This window comes from Branchiostoma belcheri, unplaced genomic scaffold (assembly GCF_001625305.1).
Source record: "Branchiostoma belcheri isolate BF01 breed outbred unplaced genomic scaffold, Haploidv18h27 scaffold96, whole genome shotgun sequence".
NCBI classification, from domain to species: domain Eukaryota; kingdom Metazoa; phylum Chordata; class Leptocardii; order Amphioxiformes; family Branchiostomatidae; genus Branchiostoma; species Branchiostoma belcheri.
Window position 1 is genome coordinate 1,216,169 of NW_017804642.1, and position 22,255 is coordinate 1,238,423.

Genomic DNA, 22,255 nt, shown 5'->3' on the forward strand with positions numbered 1-22,255 from the left:
CCCTTCATGCACCTCTGCTGCCCGTGCCTCGCCTCCCCCGCTGCAGGTTCTCAGGACTGGGAGGCGCAGAAACTCGGGACGGTCCGTGCCTGTCCCTGGTGCTGATACGGCAGCTGTTGTTGTGACGACGGAGGGCAGGCTTGGAAAGTGTGTGCTGAGGCAGAGACAGTGGCGGCGGTAGCGCCCGGAAAGGATGCGCAGCGGGAAAGATGGTTAGTGGTGTGAGCGCAGAGCTGGGGCTGCTGATCTTTACTGTTGCTCACTGTTGCCTGGGAGGTCACATCCCCTCAAAAACAGGTACAGACAACATATCACACCTTTCTTACATCATTGCATAAGACTTTACATGTTGGGCACGATGCCATGTCTCTACTTTAGCGCATTGGACCTCCCCTCTTCACAAGTACCTGCAACGGGCCCCATACCCTATATTAAGATTCAATTACCAATCTTAAGCGTCTCTGTTACAGGACATTGTTCAAACTTCTGAGAAAACCATTTGTACCATCCTGCTCCAGGGGTACGTCTCAAATACAAGTTTCTGTGCCTAATTTGACAGCAAGTTGCAGATATTAGCAGGTACCCTGGTGTGAGGGGTCCCACCATGCTATAAAGTAGATGGACTCGTGCAATGATTTGCATAAATAACATGCTCCTCCGTTTGCAAGACTTGTTGGAGAGACCGTTAAATACTGCATCATGGCGTGATTATTTGGCCACCCTGACATCGTGCAGGATGTAGTAGTATTTTGATTAATTCACTTATCGACGGTATGTAATGGGAACAAGAGGCCACTATGGGTATTTCATTTGGATCTCTTTCTGTGAAGGTGGCTAATATTTCTATTATCTATTTCAACTAAGCAACACGTCTTCATTTTTAAATACTATATCAGCATCCTTCTGCAATGTCATGTATCATGTTTCCATTTTAATTGATTGAAACGCCCTGACCCGTCTCTGTAGCCTATCACTGGACAACTCTGAAAGCATTGGTGTCGATTTGACCATGTAATGTCTGCCTCATCACAGACCACTCTTCGGGGCCTTCCGAGCAGCGGGGATACAGAATAAAGAGAGAAAACCAGACGGATTCCACCGTGCCCCTCCGACTGCGGACTTCTAACGACACTGAACCCGCGGATCACTTATCGACCAGATTGAAAGACCAATACAGAAATGATCGCGTAAGGCACTATTTTTGTTCTACCCTTCGTGGTGTGATTGATTCCCGGTGCCCGGTGTATAGGGGCAGGGGCCCCCGCTCCCACAATCGCACCTTTCAAGAACCCTCATCGATTTTCACTTTTCTACCCGAAATGAAGCTAGCTGTTTGTGCAGATCATGTTCTTTTGAGGCTTAACACGGCGGCATCTCTACTCTGCTACTTTGGCGGTTACGTAGATAAAGGAGTAGCCATTAGCCTCAACCTATCCATTACTAGTATCTTACACAGGCATGATATCAGAGAGGATGGCTAAACGGCAGTATTGTTTCTAAGAGATGTTGTCTTTTTACGATAACGGTATTATCAAATAGTTATGAATATGACAAATCAAATCACTAGGCAATGGGATGAAGCCTTCTCAATTTTCCTAACGTAACACTTTTTTATAGACTTTTCCTAACAGCCAAGACCTCTGACAGATATCAAGAATATTTGCAGATTGTGAACCAGTCAATCAAGTTGTTGACGCTGCTTCTCTCTCTCTCTTTACAGTTGCTACACACGTCTCGTACAAGCTTTCTCGTGCCGGCCTTTGGAAGACAGTTCGTCTTGGACTTGGAGCTAAACCAGTAAGTGGGCCTCCCTACATTAATAATGCATTACACGGAGCGGACTGCTAGCCCGATAGCAGCGCGTCAGCATAGAATGGCGATGGAAGTAGTGCACATTCGATGGGGGACTAGGACGAGCCTTAATGCTAGTACTGAAGTATCTGTTATAGCGTCTCGTACAAATCTTCTAGTCCTCTTCAGATATCTTGTCCTCTCCCTGGAGTAGTTCTATAGGAAGGTAGATGTGTTTGCCTGGTGCAGTAGTCATCATGCAAATTTATCGACCCGCACTGTCAGTAACTCTTATTTTTCTTAAGAAGAAGACATGGCATTTAGAGTACGACATGTATCATCATAACTTACTATCAAGCTTTCTAGATATGCTGGCTCAAGTGTTTTGGCAACTGTTTACTTTCTTGCTTAAGGATTGGAATATTCCAACAATATCGACACCTAGATTATATGATTATGTCAGGAAATTGTTGATATTCCATCAAAGAGCACGTTTCTTCGTTGAGATAAGTTTTGCTCCCGCCGTTCGTATCACAGCCACTTATTAGCAGTGATTGTCCCTCGGTCTTTTCGCCTGGAGGGCCGGGCTAGTTGTTATAGCTCAAAGGGAATGTCAAGTGTGGTCCATTTACTCCATTACCCCGGGTTAAACGGTTTATCTGTGACGTGTGCTCTGTGAGCAGACGGTAATCAGGGCCGAGATATCTGCTGTAATTTTCCGCAAATGTTGATGGACGTCCTGTCCAGATGCCGGGATCATCCCTTGTAGTGTGAAGCCAAGTCCATTGGCGCCGCCGCTGATTCAATTAATCCTTATCTAGTGACGTGTATTAAGAAAATTGGTTGATGATATCGAAGTGGGGAGCGAGGGTGGGCACCCATGTTGTTTGGAATGTCCCGTGGACAATGGGAACCCAGCAGCTACATACAGGCTTATAGATAAGGCCGCAGCAAGTAAATTTTATAGATGTCATCCTCCGCAGACTCCAAATCTAATGCAAACGGGCGAAAAAAAAACAAGGCGGGCCGAAAAGGTTCCTACAATTTGAAATTTTGACTCAGTCATTGTACAAATGGTTTTGATTCAGTGGGAACATCACATATACACAGCCAGCATCACATATCACTGCATCAAAGTAAAAACAAAACATTAAATCAGAGCCTTTTCTTGTCTCCTCTCTTCATAGTTATCTGCCATCCACCTTCCGGCATGGCAACAGACATCTTTGCCCATTTTTTGGCATGTTGACCACTGTCAGGAGGCAACCATTTTTTTCTCCCAAAATCAGGCGAAAATTAATGCTCGTGCTGATGTCATCCATAAAAATTACTTGCTGTGGCCTAAGCGATATACGCTCACGTGATGAGGGATGCTGCACCTTCCTTATGCTCGGTGGGAACATGTTGAACTTTCCACGGGTTGGCAAATTGATTGATGTGCCACATCTGAGGGGCGTGCCAAATTACTGGTTTCTTTGCTGTGCTGTGGCATATAGAGACTAATGGTCAATTTAATTTGCCAACGATAGGAATTTAAAAAAGCTTCTTTTGGCGTACACAATTAATGAACAGAAAAGGTTAAAGTATCAGGACAACATGGTTTATAAAAGAACAAGAAAAAAAAAAACATGCAAAAATCCCCATCAGTCGAGGTTCACATTATACAGTCAAGACGTGTGTATAAACAGATATTCCGAAGAGGCAGATAGTAAATGGTTGCAGGGGAATGTTCTGGAATGTAAGCCTAAGCGTGGTGCTGTAGCCGCGGCCTGTGTTCAGGGGAGTCCCGGGTGTTTCCAGGAGTATGGCTCGAACTCATGCTAATTGATTGTCGTACAAATGTTTACCAGAACGCCATGGATGTCCTAATAAAATAATGATGATACCAATGACGCCATGTCAGCAGACCTGTGCTTATATCATGGAATAGAAAACCTGGCTAGATTCACAGAAATCTGAACACGTATGCCGACAACGGATGTGGTTTGAATCCGATGCTATTATTCTCTCACTTATCTCGTAATCTGTATGATATTGGTATTTTCACATACCACAAGTATGGATCTATTTACATTCCGGGGAATCATTCCCACCCGCTGCGTAGTTAGATGTTTAACTCCCAGTCCCCACAGTGTTAGTGAACACAGTTGAGTATGTGTGTGCCTAGCCCCGTTGGGGTGCCCCTGCCCAGCGGCATCAGTATGCGAGCGAGCCGGTCACGTCTATTTCTTGGCGATTACAATGCGTTTTTCCGCGCCCCAGGGACCCGGATGACGTTTTTATACGTTATAAATCAAAGGGCCGCTCGATTGTTCTCACGGACGTGAGGAGGGGGCTGACGAACCGAGCGCTGTGAACCGTCATTAGGCAAGAAATTCTTCTTTCTCTCGTACCATGCGGGTGCGTAATCGAAAAATTGCAGATAATTGCTTTTAAGTGCCACTTAAACTCTGGGATCTCATTTTCAGATTACAAGATTATGTCTTGATACTCCTGCCCCTAAGATTAGCCACACTACCCAGTTTAACACTAGGAAGGTCTTAGGTGAAGCGTTTTCGATATAAAGACAACAGACAATTGCAAACAAAGAAATGATAGGAGAAAATTGCTTGTTTTGCTGTTGGATATATTGATGAACATTACCTGGTGTGTATTTATATCAGTTGTTGGGTCTCTAGCTGTAGAACCACCAACGTAGCAATTGACAATGAGGTTTTTCATCATGATATTACTAGTACCTTATCGTGATTATTATGACTTTTCCCATAACGAATGTGCCATAAACTTGGGAGTAGTGGATTAGATATAAGGAGTATAAAATATTGAATTAAGGTTTGACATATTTTAGTAAAATGGCGAACAATTATGTAGCGTAGATGAAAACCATGTTGTTAGTGTAAGATGAAAACCATGTTGGTGTGATCTTAAAATATCTGGTATAAAAGAAAGAATGCAAAGACGTGTAACAAAAATGTAAGACAGAATGTATTAAAGGTTTTTAGATTGGCTGTGACTTAAATTCCCGGCATGCATTGTCTGTTAATTGAATAAAACTCGTTCCCAGGATATGGTTCCCATGGGGGGGGGGTAGGCGTTTGGGAATACAAAATTGTCAGGGTGAATATCAATTTCTCTTGTTTTCCACAACAGATCATCCATTAAAGTAGGAAATCATGCTTGTATGCCGTCAACATTATAATCAGCCCCGTATTTACTAGCCTTGACTCTGGCCATAGTTCTGAAACCATGGTGTCCATCACAGGCTTTCTCTTATATCAGATTTTAGATAATTAGCATTTTTTGTTTACTTCAAAGGGAGTGAAGTTATGTTTTTGCAACGTCTTCTTGTGTGCAAATGTCTGTGTGCGTGTCTGCCTGTGTGTTTGTTTCTGCGATTCTCAACGTTCATAATACAGCATTGCAACACATTCTCAGTGTTCTATATTTGTCCGTACGTGGGATGGCAAGGGTCGCAACGCAGTATAGATAGATATAACTGTGTGAAATCTGGCAACTCTTATTGCCTTGTTGTATCTTGGATACACACCTGTGATATAAAAGGTGTATGATGTATAATTTTTTATAGACTGTGCTATGTGAATTGAATCAGCGAATAGTACATGAATGTACATGTACATGTATGCATTGTGTTTTCTTCACTCCTATTCTTCTCTGGAGCTGGCAAATATATAACATCTGTGTCCATAATATCACCATAGTCCATAATATCGCCACCTTGAGAAAAAGATAGTTTACTGCAACATACCCTAGGTATGTACATTTGATATGTGAAGGAGTGCATACCAAAAGTATGTTGCAGTAAAATATCTTTAAGCACACTGTTTCTCAAGGTGGCAATATTATGGACCCTGCTGATATTATGGACACGGATGTTACCACAAAAGTCCACCTAGCTTCCGTCTTTGAATAAGGAAAACAATTAAGTCCATCACATACATGGTCACACAGCGAAGTTTAAAAGAAGATCACCTTGTCTCATAAGAGACTAACTAGTTCCGATAATCCCATTTGTGTGTTGCATTCTGATGCTGGGAACTGATAATCTTTTCACAGCATGTATTATTCAGGGTGTTATGGAAACAGCCTGTCTAGAGCAATTAGCATAAATGGCACAGGGGCCTACACAAAACAGAAACCGCTGTGAACAATTTTTTTTAAATCCCGAATTAAGTAAAAAAATACGATAGTTACTGATAGAAACTTAAGGTTTCTAAACCGATTGTCAGCACTTTTATTTCTACGATTTACACGTACGTCGGGTTTTAATCACGCATAGCATAATTGTTGACCCTTTTGTGCTGACGTTGCTTACTTTGGAAATAAACAATAGACAAGTTGCAGAATTACGGAAACTGTACACAACTACACTATAGAGGGGGAAGAAACCTACTTACATGTATGCCAAATATGTGACTGCTATTCTGTAGACACACGTTCAAGGTACCCTTATACCGAATTTCATATCATTTGGTTGTAATACCAGGGCTCAGGGTCCAAAATCCTTTTTTGTCGAAAATGTCCCCAAAAAACCTTCATAAAAAATTTTTCAAAGGCCTGCATCCGAACAAAAAAAGGCCTGGGGGTATTGGCCCACTCTACCTCCATGCCAAATTTCAAGTCATTTGGCTAAAAAAAATGACAGAGTTGAATCCATTTCATGAAATAGTAGGAGAAGGAGAAGAAACGTGAGAGAACACAGTGTATTTCATCCATACCATGTGGTATGGACTGAAATATAACAAGTTACAGAACTGCGGAAACTGTGCACTACCACACAAGAGGGGGGAGAAACCTGCCTCCCCCCGGCCTCCTGTTCCAAACCTAGGTCGATATCGGTTATATCTCCGTCACGTGACCCTCCGTATCGGTTTCCAATTTTGTTCCCGGGGCTAAATCAATTTCAACGCGCCGAGGTGAATACCAAATTATAATGTTTTTCGTGCGTTGGCCCCATCGCTCTCCTTTTGTAAGGCCACAGCAAGTAATTTTTATGGATGACATCAGCGCGCGCATTAATTTTCGCCTGATTTTGGAAAAAAAAGCAAGAAATTTGTTTCCTTCTGACAGTGGTCAACATGCCGAAAATGTGCAAAGATGTCTGTTGCCATGCCGGAAGGTGGATGGCAGATAACTATAAAGAGAGGAAACAAGAAAAGGCTCTGATTTTAATGTTTTTGTTTCTTACTTTGATGCTGTGATATGTGATGCTGGCTGTATGTGTATATGTGATGTTCCCACTGAATCAAAACCATTTATACAATGATTGAGTCAAAATTTTAAAATGTAGTAACCTTGTTTTTTCCAGCCCGCCTTGTTTTTTTTCGCCCGCTCGCATTAGATTTGGAGTCTGCGGAGGATGTCATCCATAAAATTTACTTGCTGTGGCCTAAGCGTGATTTCACCAAGCGAGGTCGGGCAAGGCTAATCTTCGCCATCTTAACTACCCAGATTCATCTTCCTTCAGATAATATTTGTAATTCCGAGCGCGTGTGTTTGTATTTTAGAGGACTATCAAATTCAGACGATGATACATTGTAAAAACTGGGGCACCCTGAGTTGATTAACGATACGTCAGCTAGATATAATTGTATTTCTGAATGGCAGAAAACGCAGTCTTTTGTATCCTTTTGTACAAAGAAATTTGACTAAATATATTACAGAAAATTTGGCAGAACAAGGTAGGCCGGGAACCTACATTTGGTTTGGGGCAAAATAAAACTGGTTCATCTATGATGATGATAAGAATATCAAAGATAACTACTAGTAGGTTGCAAATAATTTAACAAACATTGCAACCAGAAGCTAACAGCAACCTGCCCAATTATTATATTTGCGAAGATTACAGAATAAAGGGCATGCGGTACCTAATTCCCTTATGCTGAGGATTATTGCTTTAATATCTGTATTTTATCTTTATTCTATAAGATAGACATATCGATCCTTTCTATTGGGATGTATGGCGTTAGGGAAAATGCACTGTGAGTGTGATGTATTTCTCGCAGGTGCCTTTTATCGATATTTACGTTGGCCTTACATTTTGCAGCTGCGATTCGCACGATTTCATCCGTAACAATTTACCACAAAATGGCCCAAGTCTGTGCCAGGACTAGTGCATTGCCATTGGTAAAGGTCGTGGTTCTTGAGGAGATGTCTTGTAAAGTTGTAAGTGTCCAGATAGTGTGCGGAGAAATGTTTGTTTCAATTTGATTCTGACCTTTTTGGAATTGGCTTCACGCCAACAGGCGTACAGTAAGAGAGTGGAGGACGTGCGTGTGAGAGTGCACAAGTGTATAAGAGGAATGTGAAATTGTCTACTCGGAAATGTTTCTTCTTCTTTCATTTTGAGGCAGCCGCCTTCAACTAGTTAAAGATTCTGCTGCCTTTTTGTGGCTTATACGAAATGAGGTTCGCCAGGCCTCCAGCCAGGCCTCATGGAAAATGATTACAGGACGGTCCCGGGGCTGAGTTTTATGGTACCACCCCGAGAATAAAGGACTCATCTTGTGGCTTGTTTCTGCAGCATGAAATGCTGACTCAAATGTGCTAATGTGAAGCAGTATGAAGTCAATATCACAAAGATTGCCTTATATAGAGTATTTTCAGTTTTGCTGCTCTGAAATCGCATTGGATACTTTTAAAGTAGACGTTTTCCATTCCTCCTCCTGTTATTGGCGGGACAGACCGTGATGTGGCGGCCACCTGATCCCCTTCTCTCACTCCAATTACACCGACAATTATCCTTTGTCATGGTGTCTACCTGACGGCCTCTGACAGCAAACCAAATTGGGCATGGGATACCACCACAATCCGACATGCGAGAAGCGGACACGCCTCCAGAATACACCGTGCATGCATGGATGTATATCATGAAAGAAAGAAAGAAAGAAAGAAAGAAAGAAAGAAAGAAAGAAAGAAAGAAAGAAAGAAAGAAAGAAAGAAAGAAAGAAAGAAAGAAAAAGAAAGAAGGGAAGAAAGAAGGAAGGGAAGAAAGAAGGAATGAAAGAAGGAAAGATTCTTTATTGACTCAACATTTTATATCAGTGACACGATTGTTGGTCAATTTTCTCACACATCGACCATCTACTGAATTCTCTTAAATAGTTTCATGGCACTAGGAGGACACTCACTCACTCACTCACTCACTCACTCACTCACTCACTCACTCACTCACTCACTCACTCACTCACTCAATCACTCACTCACTCACTCAATCACTCACTCACTCACTCACTCACTCAATCACTCACTCAATCACTCACTCAATCACTCACTCAATCACTCACTCCCATAGTTACATGTATGAACTGTAAGGGGAGACTATCAATCCACTATACTATGGCGCTACGAATCTATCGAATGTTGCTTACTGAGTTACTTACTAAATGACATGGATTCTGGGTTAATTTTCACGCTTTTAAGGACATCTTACTTTTACGTACTTTGACAGTCATGATAACATCGAAGTTCACTGGGAAACAGAAATTGGCAATGTAGTCATGTATCATAGCATTCGTGTTCCAAAAATGCATGTTATATAAATAAATATAGTATGTGCAGTACTGTAAGGTCAAAAATCCCGCACTACATCTCAGCAGAGGCAGCGTAAGTTATTTATGACATTATCAAAACATCAGTTACCGCAGAGGTTATTGTTAGTACGCGAGCCTTTAGCAGAGCTTAAACATGTAGATACAAGAGCCAGTCAAAACAGATAAGAGGACAGAGTCCAGACGTACCGCAATGATACATGGCCTGGATGGGGCACACACAGATACGTCCCTGCTGACCTAAAGTGGCTGACTTTCTGGCCACTGGTATTCATCAAATCCCTTGCTAGCGCCGATAAACTCGTTCCTCCATTGCGCTGTTCGCCTTTATAACAAGACAATCCAACAGTAGTGTTATATATATAGTACCTAGCTAAATTCTTCGTTATAACTGCATCTTATGCATAGATTTTAATTGTGTAATTGTCTCGTATATGTCTTAATATTGTGTTCGCCTATGCTGTTTCATGTGCACATTGAAGAGTGTCACAAATCATTGTTTTTAATGTTTTATATACTATGTAATAAGGACGTAATTCGGGTATTCGCCCGCGAGAGCCTTACTGAAGAAAATTTGATTTTGATTTTTGATTTTTTTATAAACATACGTTTTGTTGATGGATTACATCGTATGTGTTTGGTTCCATCCGTCGTACAATATGGCAAATCAACATTTTTATTAAAAACATATTTCCTTCTTAAGCTTGCATGTAGTAACACAAAAACATGTACTAATCGTCAAATCAAATGACCTACATTACATGCTTTGCTCCAGGGTATGAGAGTATGTCGAAGTGATGAATTAGGCTTGCTCTCTTTCTATCTGATACTTTCCGTTCTCTCATATTTATATCTTTCTCTACTGATAGAAATATGTATGTATATATGTGCATTCGCAGCCGAAATGGTTCAGTATATTTAGAATAATTCCATCAGGTTGATACATCAATGATTGTTTTTTATTTTGGCGATTTTTGGGAAGAAATATTATTTCCCAGAGGAAGGTAGCAGAGCAACTATCGAAACGTTTGCAGATATTTTACTTTTGGCAGCGTGAAAAAGAATCTAGTACCCAGTAAGTGGTACAGTGCGAACTTTGCTCCTGACATAAATATGATCCCGTCCATTTAACAGCTGGAGTTGTCAGATAATAGTTTGGACCTTTCGTGGTCAAGGACAGCCACATTACGGTAAGTCATGATTCATGGCTGGATTAAACTGTGTTATTCCTGACGCCTACATCTCCACAGCGGCTGTTTGTTACTCATGGCCCCGCCTCATCACTAGTCCTCTCACGTATGTGCTGCCAGGCATTGGTATTCATAGAGTCACCCGACCATGATGTAATGTCCGTCAATGTAGGGGTAAGAGTCGACTGCAAATCGTCTAAAAATGACCGTAGCTACATCTACCTGGTGCAGATGACAGAAAGATTGTATGACACGACATCTTAGACTGAGGATGTATGGTGAAGACCACATTTCCGGTGCATTTGTAACGCCGGGGAGGCTTGATGATGGTTTGCTGTCTGCAGACTCATTGTGTAAAAAATGGCAGCAGAACCACCATAATGGTAGCTGGAAGGGCACTCGTCCGTTTGTGAATAACAAGCAAGCTTCCCCCGAGGTTACAGATGCATTTACATCCCCAAAGGCTGGGCAATCAAGCTTTTGTACAAAATAAAAGTGATATTCTCTCTCCACGAAGGATAAAAGGGTCTTGAAGAGTACATTCAGAAAGTGGCTTCACTGCCTTCCATATAAATACATCTACCTCCCAAAGAGGCCATTTGTACACGTCAAATAGGAATGACAGAGCTGCTCGATGTGCGCAGAACCACAGTTAGCCATGCAGTGCACGTCTGCAAACATGACATGAACCATTCAACCACCGATTGTCGCTAACCCTGAGACGTCCCGAAGGGTTTTAACGTAGCACAGGACTACATTTGCTTTTTAGGGTGCAGGGTTTGATGTCGGGTTGGATATCGGTATTCGTAATGCCCGTGGTGCTGAAAACTGTGCTGCTGTTGCGTAGTTGTGCAAAAACATCATGCAAAAATAAGATGTTTAGTTCAATGTTGGGTCAACGTTGACGAAGTGATTTATTTCAATGTTGAGATGAGATATTACACAACGTTAGCGACAAAATGACTCTTGTTACAGCCTTATACTATAACAACAAGATATTCTTGTACAGGTGCATAAAATCCTACAACACTTTCCCACAACACACCAAATCATCTGCACCATCAGCGTTCAAAAACACATCAAGGACAGGCTGAAAACACAAACGCACACAAACAGGCCCACACATTGCAAAATTGGTGGTAGCACTATGACCTAAGTAATACTATATACATGTATATAAATTTACTCTGGCTACTGATGGCTCTGATCTCTCATCTTTATTTTCATATTTTCTATTTTAGTTTTTTTCCCTTTCAATAATGATGTTATTGTTGTTGTTGTTAAATATAGGTGGTTAATATTTATGTTATTTTGGTTATGTTATGTTTTAAAGGTTTTATACTGGACTCCAGGAAGACTAGTGTAGTATACATTGTACTACTCACTAATGGAGATCTTTCAAATAAACAAATAAAGCAAACAACCCCCTTTACCATCACTATTGAACTCGTTCACCGTGCCGTGATCTGAACATAACCTCTGTAGCATGATGTCCCATTACTTACGAGCGAACATGTGATTTTTCCTGAATCCTACCGGAACCAAAGGTCCCTAGTGATAGAGTTAATAGTGGCAGGGTTGCGAAATGTGTTTTAGTGCGTATTCCGTAGGTGGCAAGTGCTATGAGGGATTAAAGACGAATTCCTATGACACTTGAGCTGGAGGCCATCACATTTCTCTCGCACAATGTGCCTAACCCCGTCAGTACAGATGCAGTGAAACCAATCCCTGGACACCGGGGTGCCAATGTTTACTGAATCAGAATTCTACGAAACGAATCTTGCGCGAAATCAAATTTTGGTTATTTTTAGATCATCATAATGGTTCTCTTTCTCGTGGTTGCGTTGACTGGTAATGTTGAACGTTGACAGTTCATTCCTAGAACTATCGCAGAGTGGAACTCACTGTCACCAAGTACAGTAGGGGCATTGTCAATAGATAGCTTTAAACAATGTCTAGAGCTAGAAGTTCAAGGGTTAGGTGTAACAAGTCGATCGGTGTAATATAGCCAGCTGCCGCCGCGCCGCGTGCCTGCGAAGCTGGTGTGTTACGCCGAAAGGCGGTTATACCGGCTATACAGATACAGATACAGAATGTGATTTGTTTCTATCATATGCTAATGTAAACAATAGTCTGGGTTGTAACACTCCTAATCACTGGTTTACAGCAGCTGTAAGGTTGTAGCTACATGTAGAAGTTCTGGTGGTGGAAAGAAGATGCCGGTGTACTCTTGTTTTAAATGACTGGATGTTGTTGTCAGTGATCAGGCCGACCACGTTGTCTGGAAGACTGTTCCAGATGTGTACTGCAGTATGTATAATAATGAAAGTTCTGCCAGTGGAGTGAGTTCTAGAGACTACAAATGTAGCACAGTGAGGGCATGTTTACCAGTGGAGAGGCTATAGTGCGAGTTGTGCGTCTGATTGTGCTCACAATTACAGCAATGTTTTGATTATTTTGTACACGCTCTCGTCAGTGATGTGCCATGATGTTGCATAGCCAACCAGAGCATAGAGTAGTAAATCTATCAGTAGTAAACATATGCGTTTTGGGATGAACACAACTGCCTTGGCCTTACTTTATTACCATCATAACGCGTATGAAAAATGTCATGTACTCAGCAAACACATCTATTTTTCATTTCTCCAGCTAGACTTTGTTTATAGGCATTGAACAGCATTGTTTTCGACGTATTGGACTTTTATGTGTTTATGTTTACTGTATGTTGTCCTCCTTTATTTTACTGTATGTAGTCTTGTCTTGTAACATGCTGGGCCCCCTTGGAAAACAGCTATTGTAGGCTGAATGGGGCCACCTAGCCGTCCTCAGATTAAATAAAGTAAACAAATAACAGCATATAGTAATTTGAGGTTAAGGTTTTCAAATTCTTGAATATCAGCTTTGATATCGTCATGACATTGCAATGTTGAACACCTCTATAGGTTGGGTCTGTGTGAAATGAATGTGTCTAAAACATTCAAAGGAGCGAATTTTTCTAATGTTCTAAATGATACAATGTAATGTAGTCACAGTGATGTAGCGCATGGGAGAGACATTTGGATGCCAAGTTGTTAAGTTTAATACGAAAGTATTAAGATGACAGCTGAACATATTTTTGATGTTTTTTTTCAGTGGGCTACTGTCCTCCAGATACGTGGAGAGATACTACACCAACCAGTCAAGCAAGCCAGTAGTAGTGAAGGTGAGTACTTTTCCCTGCTTTCTCAGATATATGTTAGTGACACAGGAGTGTTACGATTGATAATATTGATCTCTTGAGTATCCTATGCATGGTTAGGGATACAGTGTTGCCACCACCACTTGTAGCAGCAAACACACACCGATTTACTTTTCAATTGTCTACTTGTGATAGCTATATATATAGAATAACGCTATGTAAATGGTATAGATATATTACTTTCGTTACAACCTAATAGACCAAGTTTGAAATTGTATTCAAAACATCAGACCATCAGTTGTAGTGTAGACCGTGAGTGAGTAGTGGGGTCAAATTCTTCCCAACCACCTCAAATGTAGTAAAATGTTGAACTTTATTCCAACACAACGGATACATAGAGATCAAATTTTCAACGACCACTGTCGCCTTCATCAGGATAATTGATGACCAATCAGTTCTGAACGTAATCTCGCGAGAGTTACGGTTACAGACACGTGACCTTATTCACACGAGAGTTTACGGATACGTGACGCCAGCAATTGATCAAACGCGCCAGGGAGTTTATATCGTCCACCGTCACCGTCACCTCGGGCGTATTTTAGATGGATATCAGGCAAGCGTTGATACGTGTACCCAGCAGTATTCATCTACAGCTGGCTATCATGTATTTCCGCTATGGTTTGTCACAATAACGCGGGAAATCCAACAGAGTTCTACAGAAGGAGATCACACTGTGATGTGGGGCCTAACTGTAATCCTTTTCACCGAATGACGTCATACCCATCCGGACTCTAATTGGCCATCAAATTCAAATGTTGGCAACTACGAGTTACATGACGTCACCAGGCCAATTACCTGTGTCGTCATTTACGTTGCGTGGGCCGACGAGGAAACGAGGCATCAAGGTGCCTTTGGCTTAACTAAAAATAACGAACAACTGTGTGAATGATAAATATATCACTTAGAGTAGAGATACGTTATTGATGATTTGGCTTACGCCATTGCATCTCTGTCTTTACGCACACCAGAAGCCTTGTCAAAAGCCGTTCCGTGAGCTCAGTACCAGATGTTCTACCCACATGGGACTACATGGATACAGGGTCTAACGTGCAGATGCTTGATGCGTAATTGGAAAAGCTTCATAACCTTGAAATAAGTCGTCATAAATCGGTACAGTAGAGAATGTGCATCAATCTATCAACCGACACGTCATTCAATCGACTGTCTAATGTCGTATCATGTCGGCCAAAATAGAGAAGTCATGATCTATGATAGCCAAGTCATTTTCGAAAGTTCCCATTGTTGCCAACAAACTAGCATGTGGAAGTAGTGTATTAGCTTCGGGGTACGTGCTTACCAGAGCAATCCATGAATATATGTTAATCTGTCTCCTTCTAAGTTTGAAAATATCACTGAAAGGTGTTAATAAGCTCATCAAAAAGGTTTTAGTGTACAAGAAAACAGATAAGTGGTTGCAGAGACACAATAGATACAGGGTGATGGCTTATTTTTGAATATGTGATATATGTTTACGATCTATTTATACACGACCTATTTATACAATATAGACTGCCAAAGACTTCACATACACAACATTCCATCATCATTATCATCCACTGTGCAGACTTATGACATTCGTAACTGAGAATTAGAATCCATATGAAATGTTACAAATATTGACTATTCACTACATCTAACGATATAGATGATATAAATATTTTTCTTAGCCAGGTTTTGTTTCAAATGTTATCAATTGCTGCAAGTTGTGGGTTTAACACAAGATATCATCCACGTCCCATGAGACACCGCGCATTCGTTACTGCCCCGCCATTTTGTAGCACAAGCCGCCATCTTAATTTGCAGGGTAATGGAGCGGCGATTCCCTTTCCACCGTCTGTACCTCTTGTGGGCTTCTTCTTGCTTTATCGTGGCGATACGAAGAGAGATCAAACATATTTCTCGCCTGAAAAATGCCTCCATGTTTTTTTCGGGGTTCGTCAAATTTCCTGAAGCATTGCTGTTTGATTGATCGTTTTCAATTGATGATACCTTAGCAATACTGACATTCGTACATTAGGGTAGCATGTATATATCATCACATTCAATGAGGCTAAATTCTTAGCAAATGGCCGAATGTTGTAATGTTCCTCTCAATTGCCTATCATCTTTTTCCGAATACACGAATCGAGTGTGTGTTTGTGTACCAAATGGCAGTTTGAGATCATTGAGACTTACATAAAGCAACCATATTATGCATCGTTTGAAAAGTGCCCAGTATGCTTTCAAATACGCCAGACTGTGGCAGCAATGGTGGTAGCTCTTTTAGCAGACGACGTCGCCATTTCTTCCTTCTGAACAGTAGTGCTGAATTGAATTGAATTGAAGTCCCACTGAACAGCTCAAAGTCAACGAATTGCCCCTCGTATATAATTGCGACAAAGGACACAGTAATATCATCATTAATGTACAAACAGTGGGAGGAATATCAATGTATGGAGATGGCTACATCCGTTTATAACCTTTGCTTTTTGGAACATTAATTCTTCGTCAGTATCAGTTGTTTTATGTGTAACGTTACTTCACGGCGGTCCTAGTTAGGCTATAATGAAGCAGCACTGATGTCCCTGCAATGTTTGGTTTGACCCTCCGACAACCTCTCTGTAGATCTGGTTGCTGCTATCTAAAATGTCCTGCTTCTAGCTTAACTGTTTAGATATGTGACGAGCGTAGCTCTCTGCAATGGCGTCCTCCCCTGGTCTTTCAACATCGATCCATTCTCACCTGTAATCATATTAGCATGAAAAAATACCCTCTCTTTTGGAGCAGAGTTATTGGGCGGCTTTCACACCTTTAGTATAATCACCCATTAGTTGCTAAGCCACTAAGATATTAGACCTGACGTAATTTGGCGACCAAAGTGAATTATTTCAAGAAAGCTCCGCCGTAATGTCTCCATCCTCCTCCCCCCGCTCCCCTGCCTGTGTGCTGGCCTCTCGGTCTCTCCATTTTCCAATCCCTGCAGGCCTCATTTATCACCATTTAGCTCACACGGCAGCGGAGTGCTTTAAATCTTTGATGAGCCGGCATGAATATTCATGCAAGCTGCACCGCGGTACAGGAAGAACCAAAAGCCAAATTTTCCCCTGATTTCAATTAGAGTAACACACAACTAAGAGTCTGGCATGTAATTCGAAATATCTAGATACATACTCCCGGTTGACAACATCAATTTGTAGTAAATATTACCTCATCTGAACAATCCATGTAGAAATTCGTCCACGTGAATGATGGTATGACTTTTCGCAAACGTTAAAATCAATTATCACTGGCAATATGTATGTTTTAAGCACAACAAATGTTACATGAGAAGCAAGTCCTTTTATTCACAAAATCATTTATTGTAGTTATTGTAACTCACGTGGAAAGGGTCGGGCTTTTTGCTGCCACTTTGTGTTCTGGACCTGGTCCATGTTTACATTTATGTCCATAGGGCTATCTTAATTAATGGTTTTATGCCGAAACTCCTATTCTTGAATGTCAACTCGTTATAAGAAATATATGTTTGAATAAATATGTGAATGGCGCGTGCATATATTCTATTATATTAATAAAACTAAAACAGATTTTGCAGGGTAAACGATCAATAATCATCGATGATAAAAACGCTAATGTTTTGATGTGATCTTACGTAAGATTCATCAAAGGATAATACAGATAAGACTCTATAATTTCACGTTCTCAGATCGACCTACATTGCTATATAGACATGGTAATATACTGTCGGGCAGCATCTATCCATCAATCAATGAGAGCTGGTAGCTGTGGGATGAGATGCTGATTGCTCGATCTGTCATTGCCGCGTCTATTCCGCATCCTCCGGCGTGTGTTTAAATGTTAACACGGCGAGCTGAGATTGAAGATACACTTTCACACTAGAACAGTGTGCGCTGACATTTACATGGCATTCCTAACACTGTAAAACATGGCCGCTGGCACTTCAAATCAGTGGAGACAACGGGTGTTGCTATTCCCGGGCTCCTGCAGCTGCCTGTGCTGGTACGCTGAAAGGTTAGGCCACAGCAAGTAAATTTTATGGATGACATCAGAGCGCGCATTAATTTTCGCCTGATTTTGGAAATAAAAACAAGAATTTTTGTTGCCTTCTAACAGTGGTCAACATGTCGAAAATGGGCAAAGATGCCTGTTGTCATGCCAGAACGTGGATGGCAGATAAATATGAAGAGCTTGTTTTGTCTTTTACTTTGATGCAGTGATGAATTTCATTCCCTTTGGTATGTGATGTTCACTGAATCAAAACCATTTGTACCATGATTAAAACTTTTATTTTTCAGAGACAAATGGATGTTGTAATAGTTGGCAGTAAACGTAGCACAATATAGGTATCATTTCTTGTTTTACAAGGTTTATGATATCAAAATTTGAAAATGTAGGAATCTTGTTTTTTGGCCGCCATAGTTTATTTCGCTCTATCGCATTAGATTTGTAGTCTGCGGATGATGTCATCCATAAAATTTACCTGCTGTGGCCTTACGTTGACTGACATTCCACTGGTATTTTCCTGGAATGATGGCGACATGGTAGATGGGAATTGCAGCCTCACCTGGAGGCGAACCTTCAGCGGCAGAATTATTCCCACGTGTCACGTCCATCTGACCTCGGGGGCAAGTGATCCCGTGTTTAATTTCCAGGAAATTGAGTCACCAGCTGTTTCTACAGTCACTGGCCAAGCAATTTCCCTCCGTCTAATGCAGCGTAATTTATAGGCGCTGCCACCTGGCGGTTGCTGTATTACCAGGACGGTAGCTGTTTAGACCGTTTCTGAAATAGATATAAACTAGAAAGGTAACATTTGCAAAGAAAATGCATAATGTTTACCTTCGCATATGGTCTGCTCTGTTAATTCTTTCTGAAGCACATTCATATATACGGTGACAGCAGTCTAAATCCCTCCTGCTATAAAATTGAAACATTACCCAACACTAGATACCAAGGTAACAGACGTCTGGCTCAGGTCATTGACCTTATTTGTTTGGAGAAGAAGAAGAGGAAGAAACTGAGCAAAAACAGTATGTTTTCCTTTGGTAAATATAAATATGAAAACACCCTTTCTGACAATGCTAAACAACTTTTAGTTCTTCGCGGTAGTTTGCTCTGTTCCTATGACATCAACTGTAAAAATATGTTAATCACACAAAACTACACTAGGGAAACAAAACGCTTTTAGCTACATGTGTTCTGTTTTGCTTTTTTTTCTGGGATGGGAGTTTTGACTTACGCTTAAACTAGGTCTATTATGAATCCACACTTGTTGTAAAATACCTTTATTTTTAATCGTGATAATGGCTGCGAAAATAGTTGTGTCTAACTTGAGTTCGCAGTCACTTTGCCCGTGCTTTCATATGTATTCATTACTGTTTTCCTGAATTTAAAAAAACTATGGATACCATTCTTCACATGCATATTGTCTTTATAAGTGACTTTATAAGTGAGGATAAGTAACCTTTTTATTGACTTATTTTAGGCCAAAAACATCCAGGCCAATATTCAACTTCAGCATTGTGATGTGTCGGCTTAAGCTATGTACAGGCACAGTGCAGCTTTTATCGATTTCTGATCAATCTTCAAAGGATCTTGACTGTGACTTCTTGGAACGCAAGATTGCTTCTAGGATACGGTAACAAACGTCTTGGAATACAAAATTGCGTCTAAAATGTTCTATGTATTTTATAATACAATTTCCGGAAACAGCAAAATCACCGCTAGCCGAAATAAGTAAAGTCTCAATTACGTAGGCGGGTGGGACGCCTATATACGGCGAGGGATTCTTGCTTGCGTGGGTACCAATATGCAATGCACGATACCTGCATATAATTACATGCTGTATTGTAAGAGATGAGGCCCTGTGCTACGTTCTCAGGTTTATTATGTTACCGAAGGAAAGCATATTGTTTTTGCTCAGTTTCTTCTTCTTCTCCAACAGTGACCTCTGACCTGGCCAATAATGTTGCATTTTAATGGTAGAAGGGGATTTAGACTCCTGTCACCATATATGTGAATCTGTTGGAGTAAGAATAAACAGAGCAGACCATATGCGAAGGTAAACATTATGCATTTGCTTTGCAAATGTTACTTTTCTAGTTATCATACCCTTTGTGTATGGTGACCACAGGTGGTATTGGGAAATGTTGTCCACAAACAGAAAATCGATTGGTCATAACTTTGCTAATACAGAAGGTAGCGAAATTGCCATAATGTTGTAAAATCGCCCACCTGACGTAGGAATATCTTTCTGTAGATTGCTTTGCTTTATGTTCGTCCAGCTGGTTATCACACCATTGGGGGCGTAAATACCTTCATTTCCTCGCATAAACAACATCGACGTTGATGTTTAATAATTTACGGTTCCTCATTCAAACAATAAACTTTTATTTCAGATCACAACTCCAGATCAAACCTGGAGACATTGTCTTTCAACAGTAAACATGAAACAATGAAAACCTGGCGCTGAGTTTTCAGGGTCTTCCCAGTGGCGGGTGTGTGGAGTTAACAGCTTGGGAAACAGCTTGGGAGGGGAGATAACTACAGGGTAATGTTTTCTCCTCACCGGGATTGCGTGGGAGGTACGGAGATATCCACCCTGATGGATACGGCCGTTTCTCACGGGAAAATGTGCGCTCTGACTGATAAACGACACGAGCCTGCATCAGGCGTGATTCCAGCACTTCACGTGGCGTTCGTCAAGTTTAATCACGGGAGCTTTAGCGCTGCGGTTATCTGACAAACATGGCGGATCGTGATTGGTCTACGTGTAACAAAGGACAACGTTGTAAACAATGAAGATCGCCGTGCATCAATGACACATTTGCTGACTTAAATGTCTTAAATGCTGAAGTAGCATGTTCACTGTACATTAATTATAGTTTTGTTGCAAATTCATACCCGAGGGCTAATTACAGGCACAGAATTCGAAGAAACATGTGGTATAAAAAAACAGACAATTAGTACACATAGAACTACTGATAACTACTAAGAAACTACTAGTAAAAACTACTGGGTTTGACTTCTTTTTTGAAGACGGAGGAAGACAAAGGATCCCACTTTTTCTGTAATTTGTGGGTTTCGGATGTTAAGAGGAGAGTAGTTTTCAATGATCAAATGATCAAAAGTGTCTTTTAAGCTTGATCAAAGTCGCTACAAAGGAAAGAAGCTTGATTCATCAACGATCGCGATTCATCGATGTATAGGCAAATGTATATCAGAAATAAACAAGACATTCATTTCCTTTGTTCCTTTCCTCAGCAAAGGAAACCACAGTTATAACAAAAACGATGCCAAATGGCGTAGGGATGGCAGGAAACTGTGTGTGGTGTTTTCTTTCTTTCAGCAGGATTCAATATCAACTGAACATTTTCTGATCGCGCCATTTGAATGATCAGTGGATCAGCAATTTCCTGAGATGTTATCGGTGTTTCTGTGTGGAAACTTTTGCATTCTGATCTCATGTTGTGTTTCATATACGATAACTGTGTAAAAGATGAAGCACATTTTGTCTTAGAGTGCACAATATACACAGACATGCGAAAATCGTTTATAAATTCATCACAGAAATATACGCAACTACCGAAAAGAGAATTATTCAAACATATTGTGACATCCAGGGATACGGTGTAAATGAAAAACTATGTAAATTTGTTCATGCTTGTTTCAAAAACAGAGATCTTGTAGATATACTATAGATGTAGCACAGGAATGTAGCACTTGTTCCTTCTATCCTTGTACCTCAGTTATCTAAAGTAGTGCATTTGGCCCATGTAGGGCGTGAATATGCAATTCTAATTCTTAAAAGTTCATTGCCATTGTACTTTTGGCACAGGGCACTGAGCATTGCTACTATCATGGCCGCATCAGAGGTCGACCCGGCTCAACAGTGGCACTATCAACATGCAACGGCCTTCTGTAAGTACATTCGTACATTATCTTTGAGCACGATAATAAATGGTTCTGCAAAATGTGTAATCAGGGACGGGGGGAGGGACTCTAATTGAAGAAACAAAACAAATGGAGTGAAATGACTTCGATGAACTGCCGCCATCACGACTCCATCACGGAAAACGGGTCATCGCTGGTATCTGCGGATGGAAGCCTTATTCCGCTCATCGACCCCGGGCGTACCCTCCACGCTGCGTGCGCTTTTGTGCAGGCTATTATCCGCTTGGTCTGCCGCATTAACACTCTGTCCACCGGGATGGACAGCACCACTACACTAAGTCTGAGACGCGGAACGTCTAGGAATTAATCTGGTGTAATGGCATCGTGCCTGAATTGTTGAGCTCAAAAGCAACAAACAAAATAAATGAAATATGAATATATTTCTGTGCATTCAAAATTGCTTGTCTTGTTGACAAACGTGTTACAGATGTGCTGTTTCTTCGTATGACGTACAAATGTACGTAATGTGTCAATATCACAGATATCTAAAGCGATATTATGTAAGATTTTTGCGCCAA

General features: G+C 41.0%; 1 protein-coding gene across 3 annotated transcripts in view; it reads left to right on the top strand.

The window, feature by feature from the left end:
• Positions 1-22,255, top strand: part of LOC109461827 (disintegrin and metalloproteinase domain-containing protein 11-like) — a 43,122-nt gene that overhangs the window by 798 nt on the left and 20,069 nt on the right. For 2 of the 3 annotated variants that reach the window (XM_019758288.1, XM_019758290.1), the window contains exons 2-6: positions 47-297; positions 1,033-1,187; positions 1,721-1,797; positions 13,682-13,751; positions 21,622-21,704. In XM_019758288.1, coding sequence (XP_019613847.1) covers positions 210-297; positions 1,033-1,187; positions 1,721-1,797; positions 13,682-13,751; positions 21,622-21,704 — 473 coding nt within the window. In that variant the 5' untranslated portion in view covers positions 47-209. The remainder of the gene's footprint in view (positions 1-46; positions 298-1,032; positions 1,188-1,720; positions 1,798-13,681; positions 13,752-21,621; positions 21,705-22,255) is intronic. The other variant, XM_019758289.1, reaches the window with a different exon arrangement.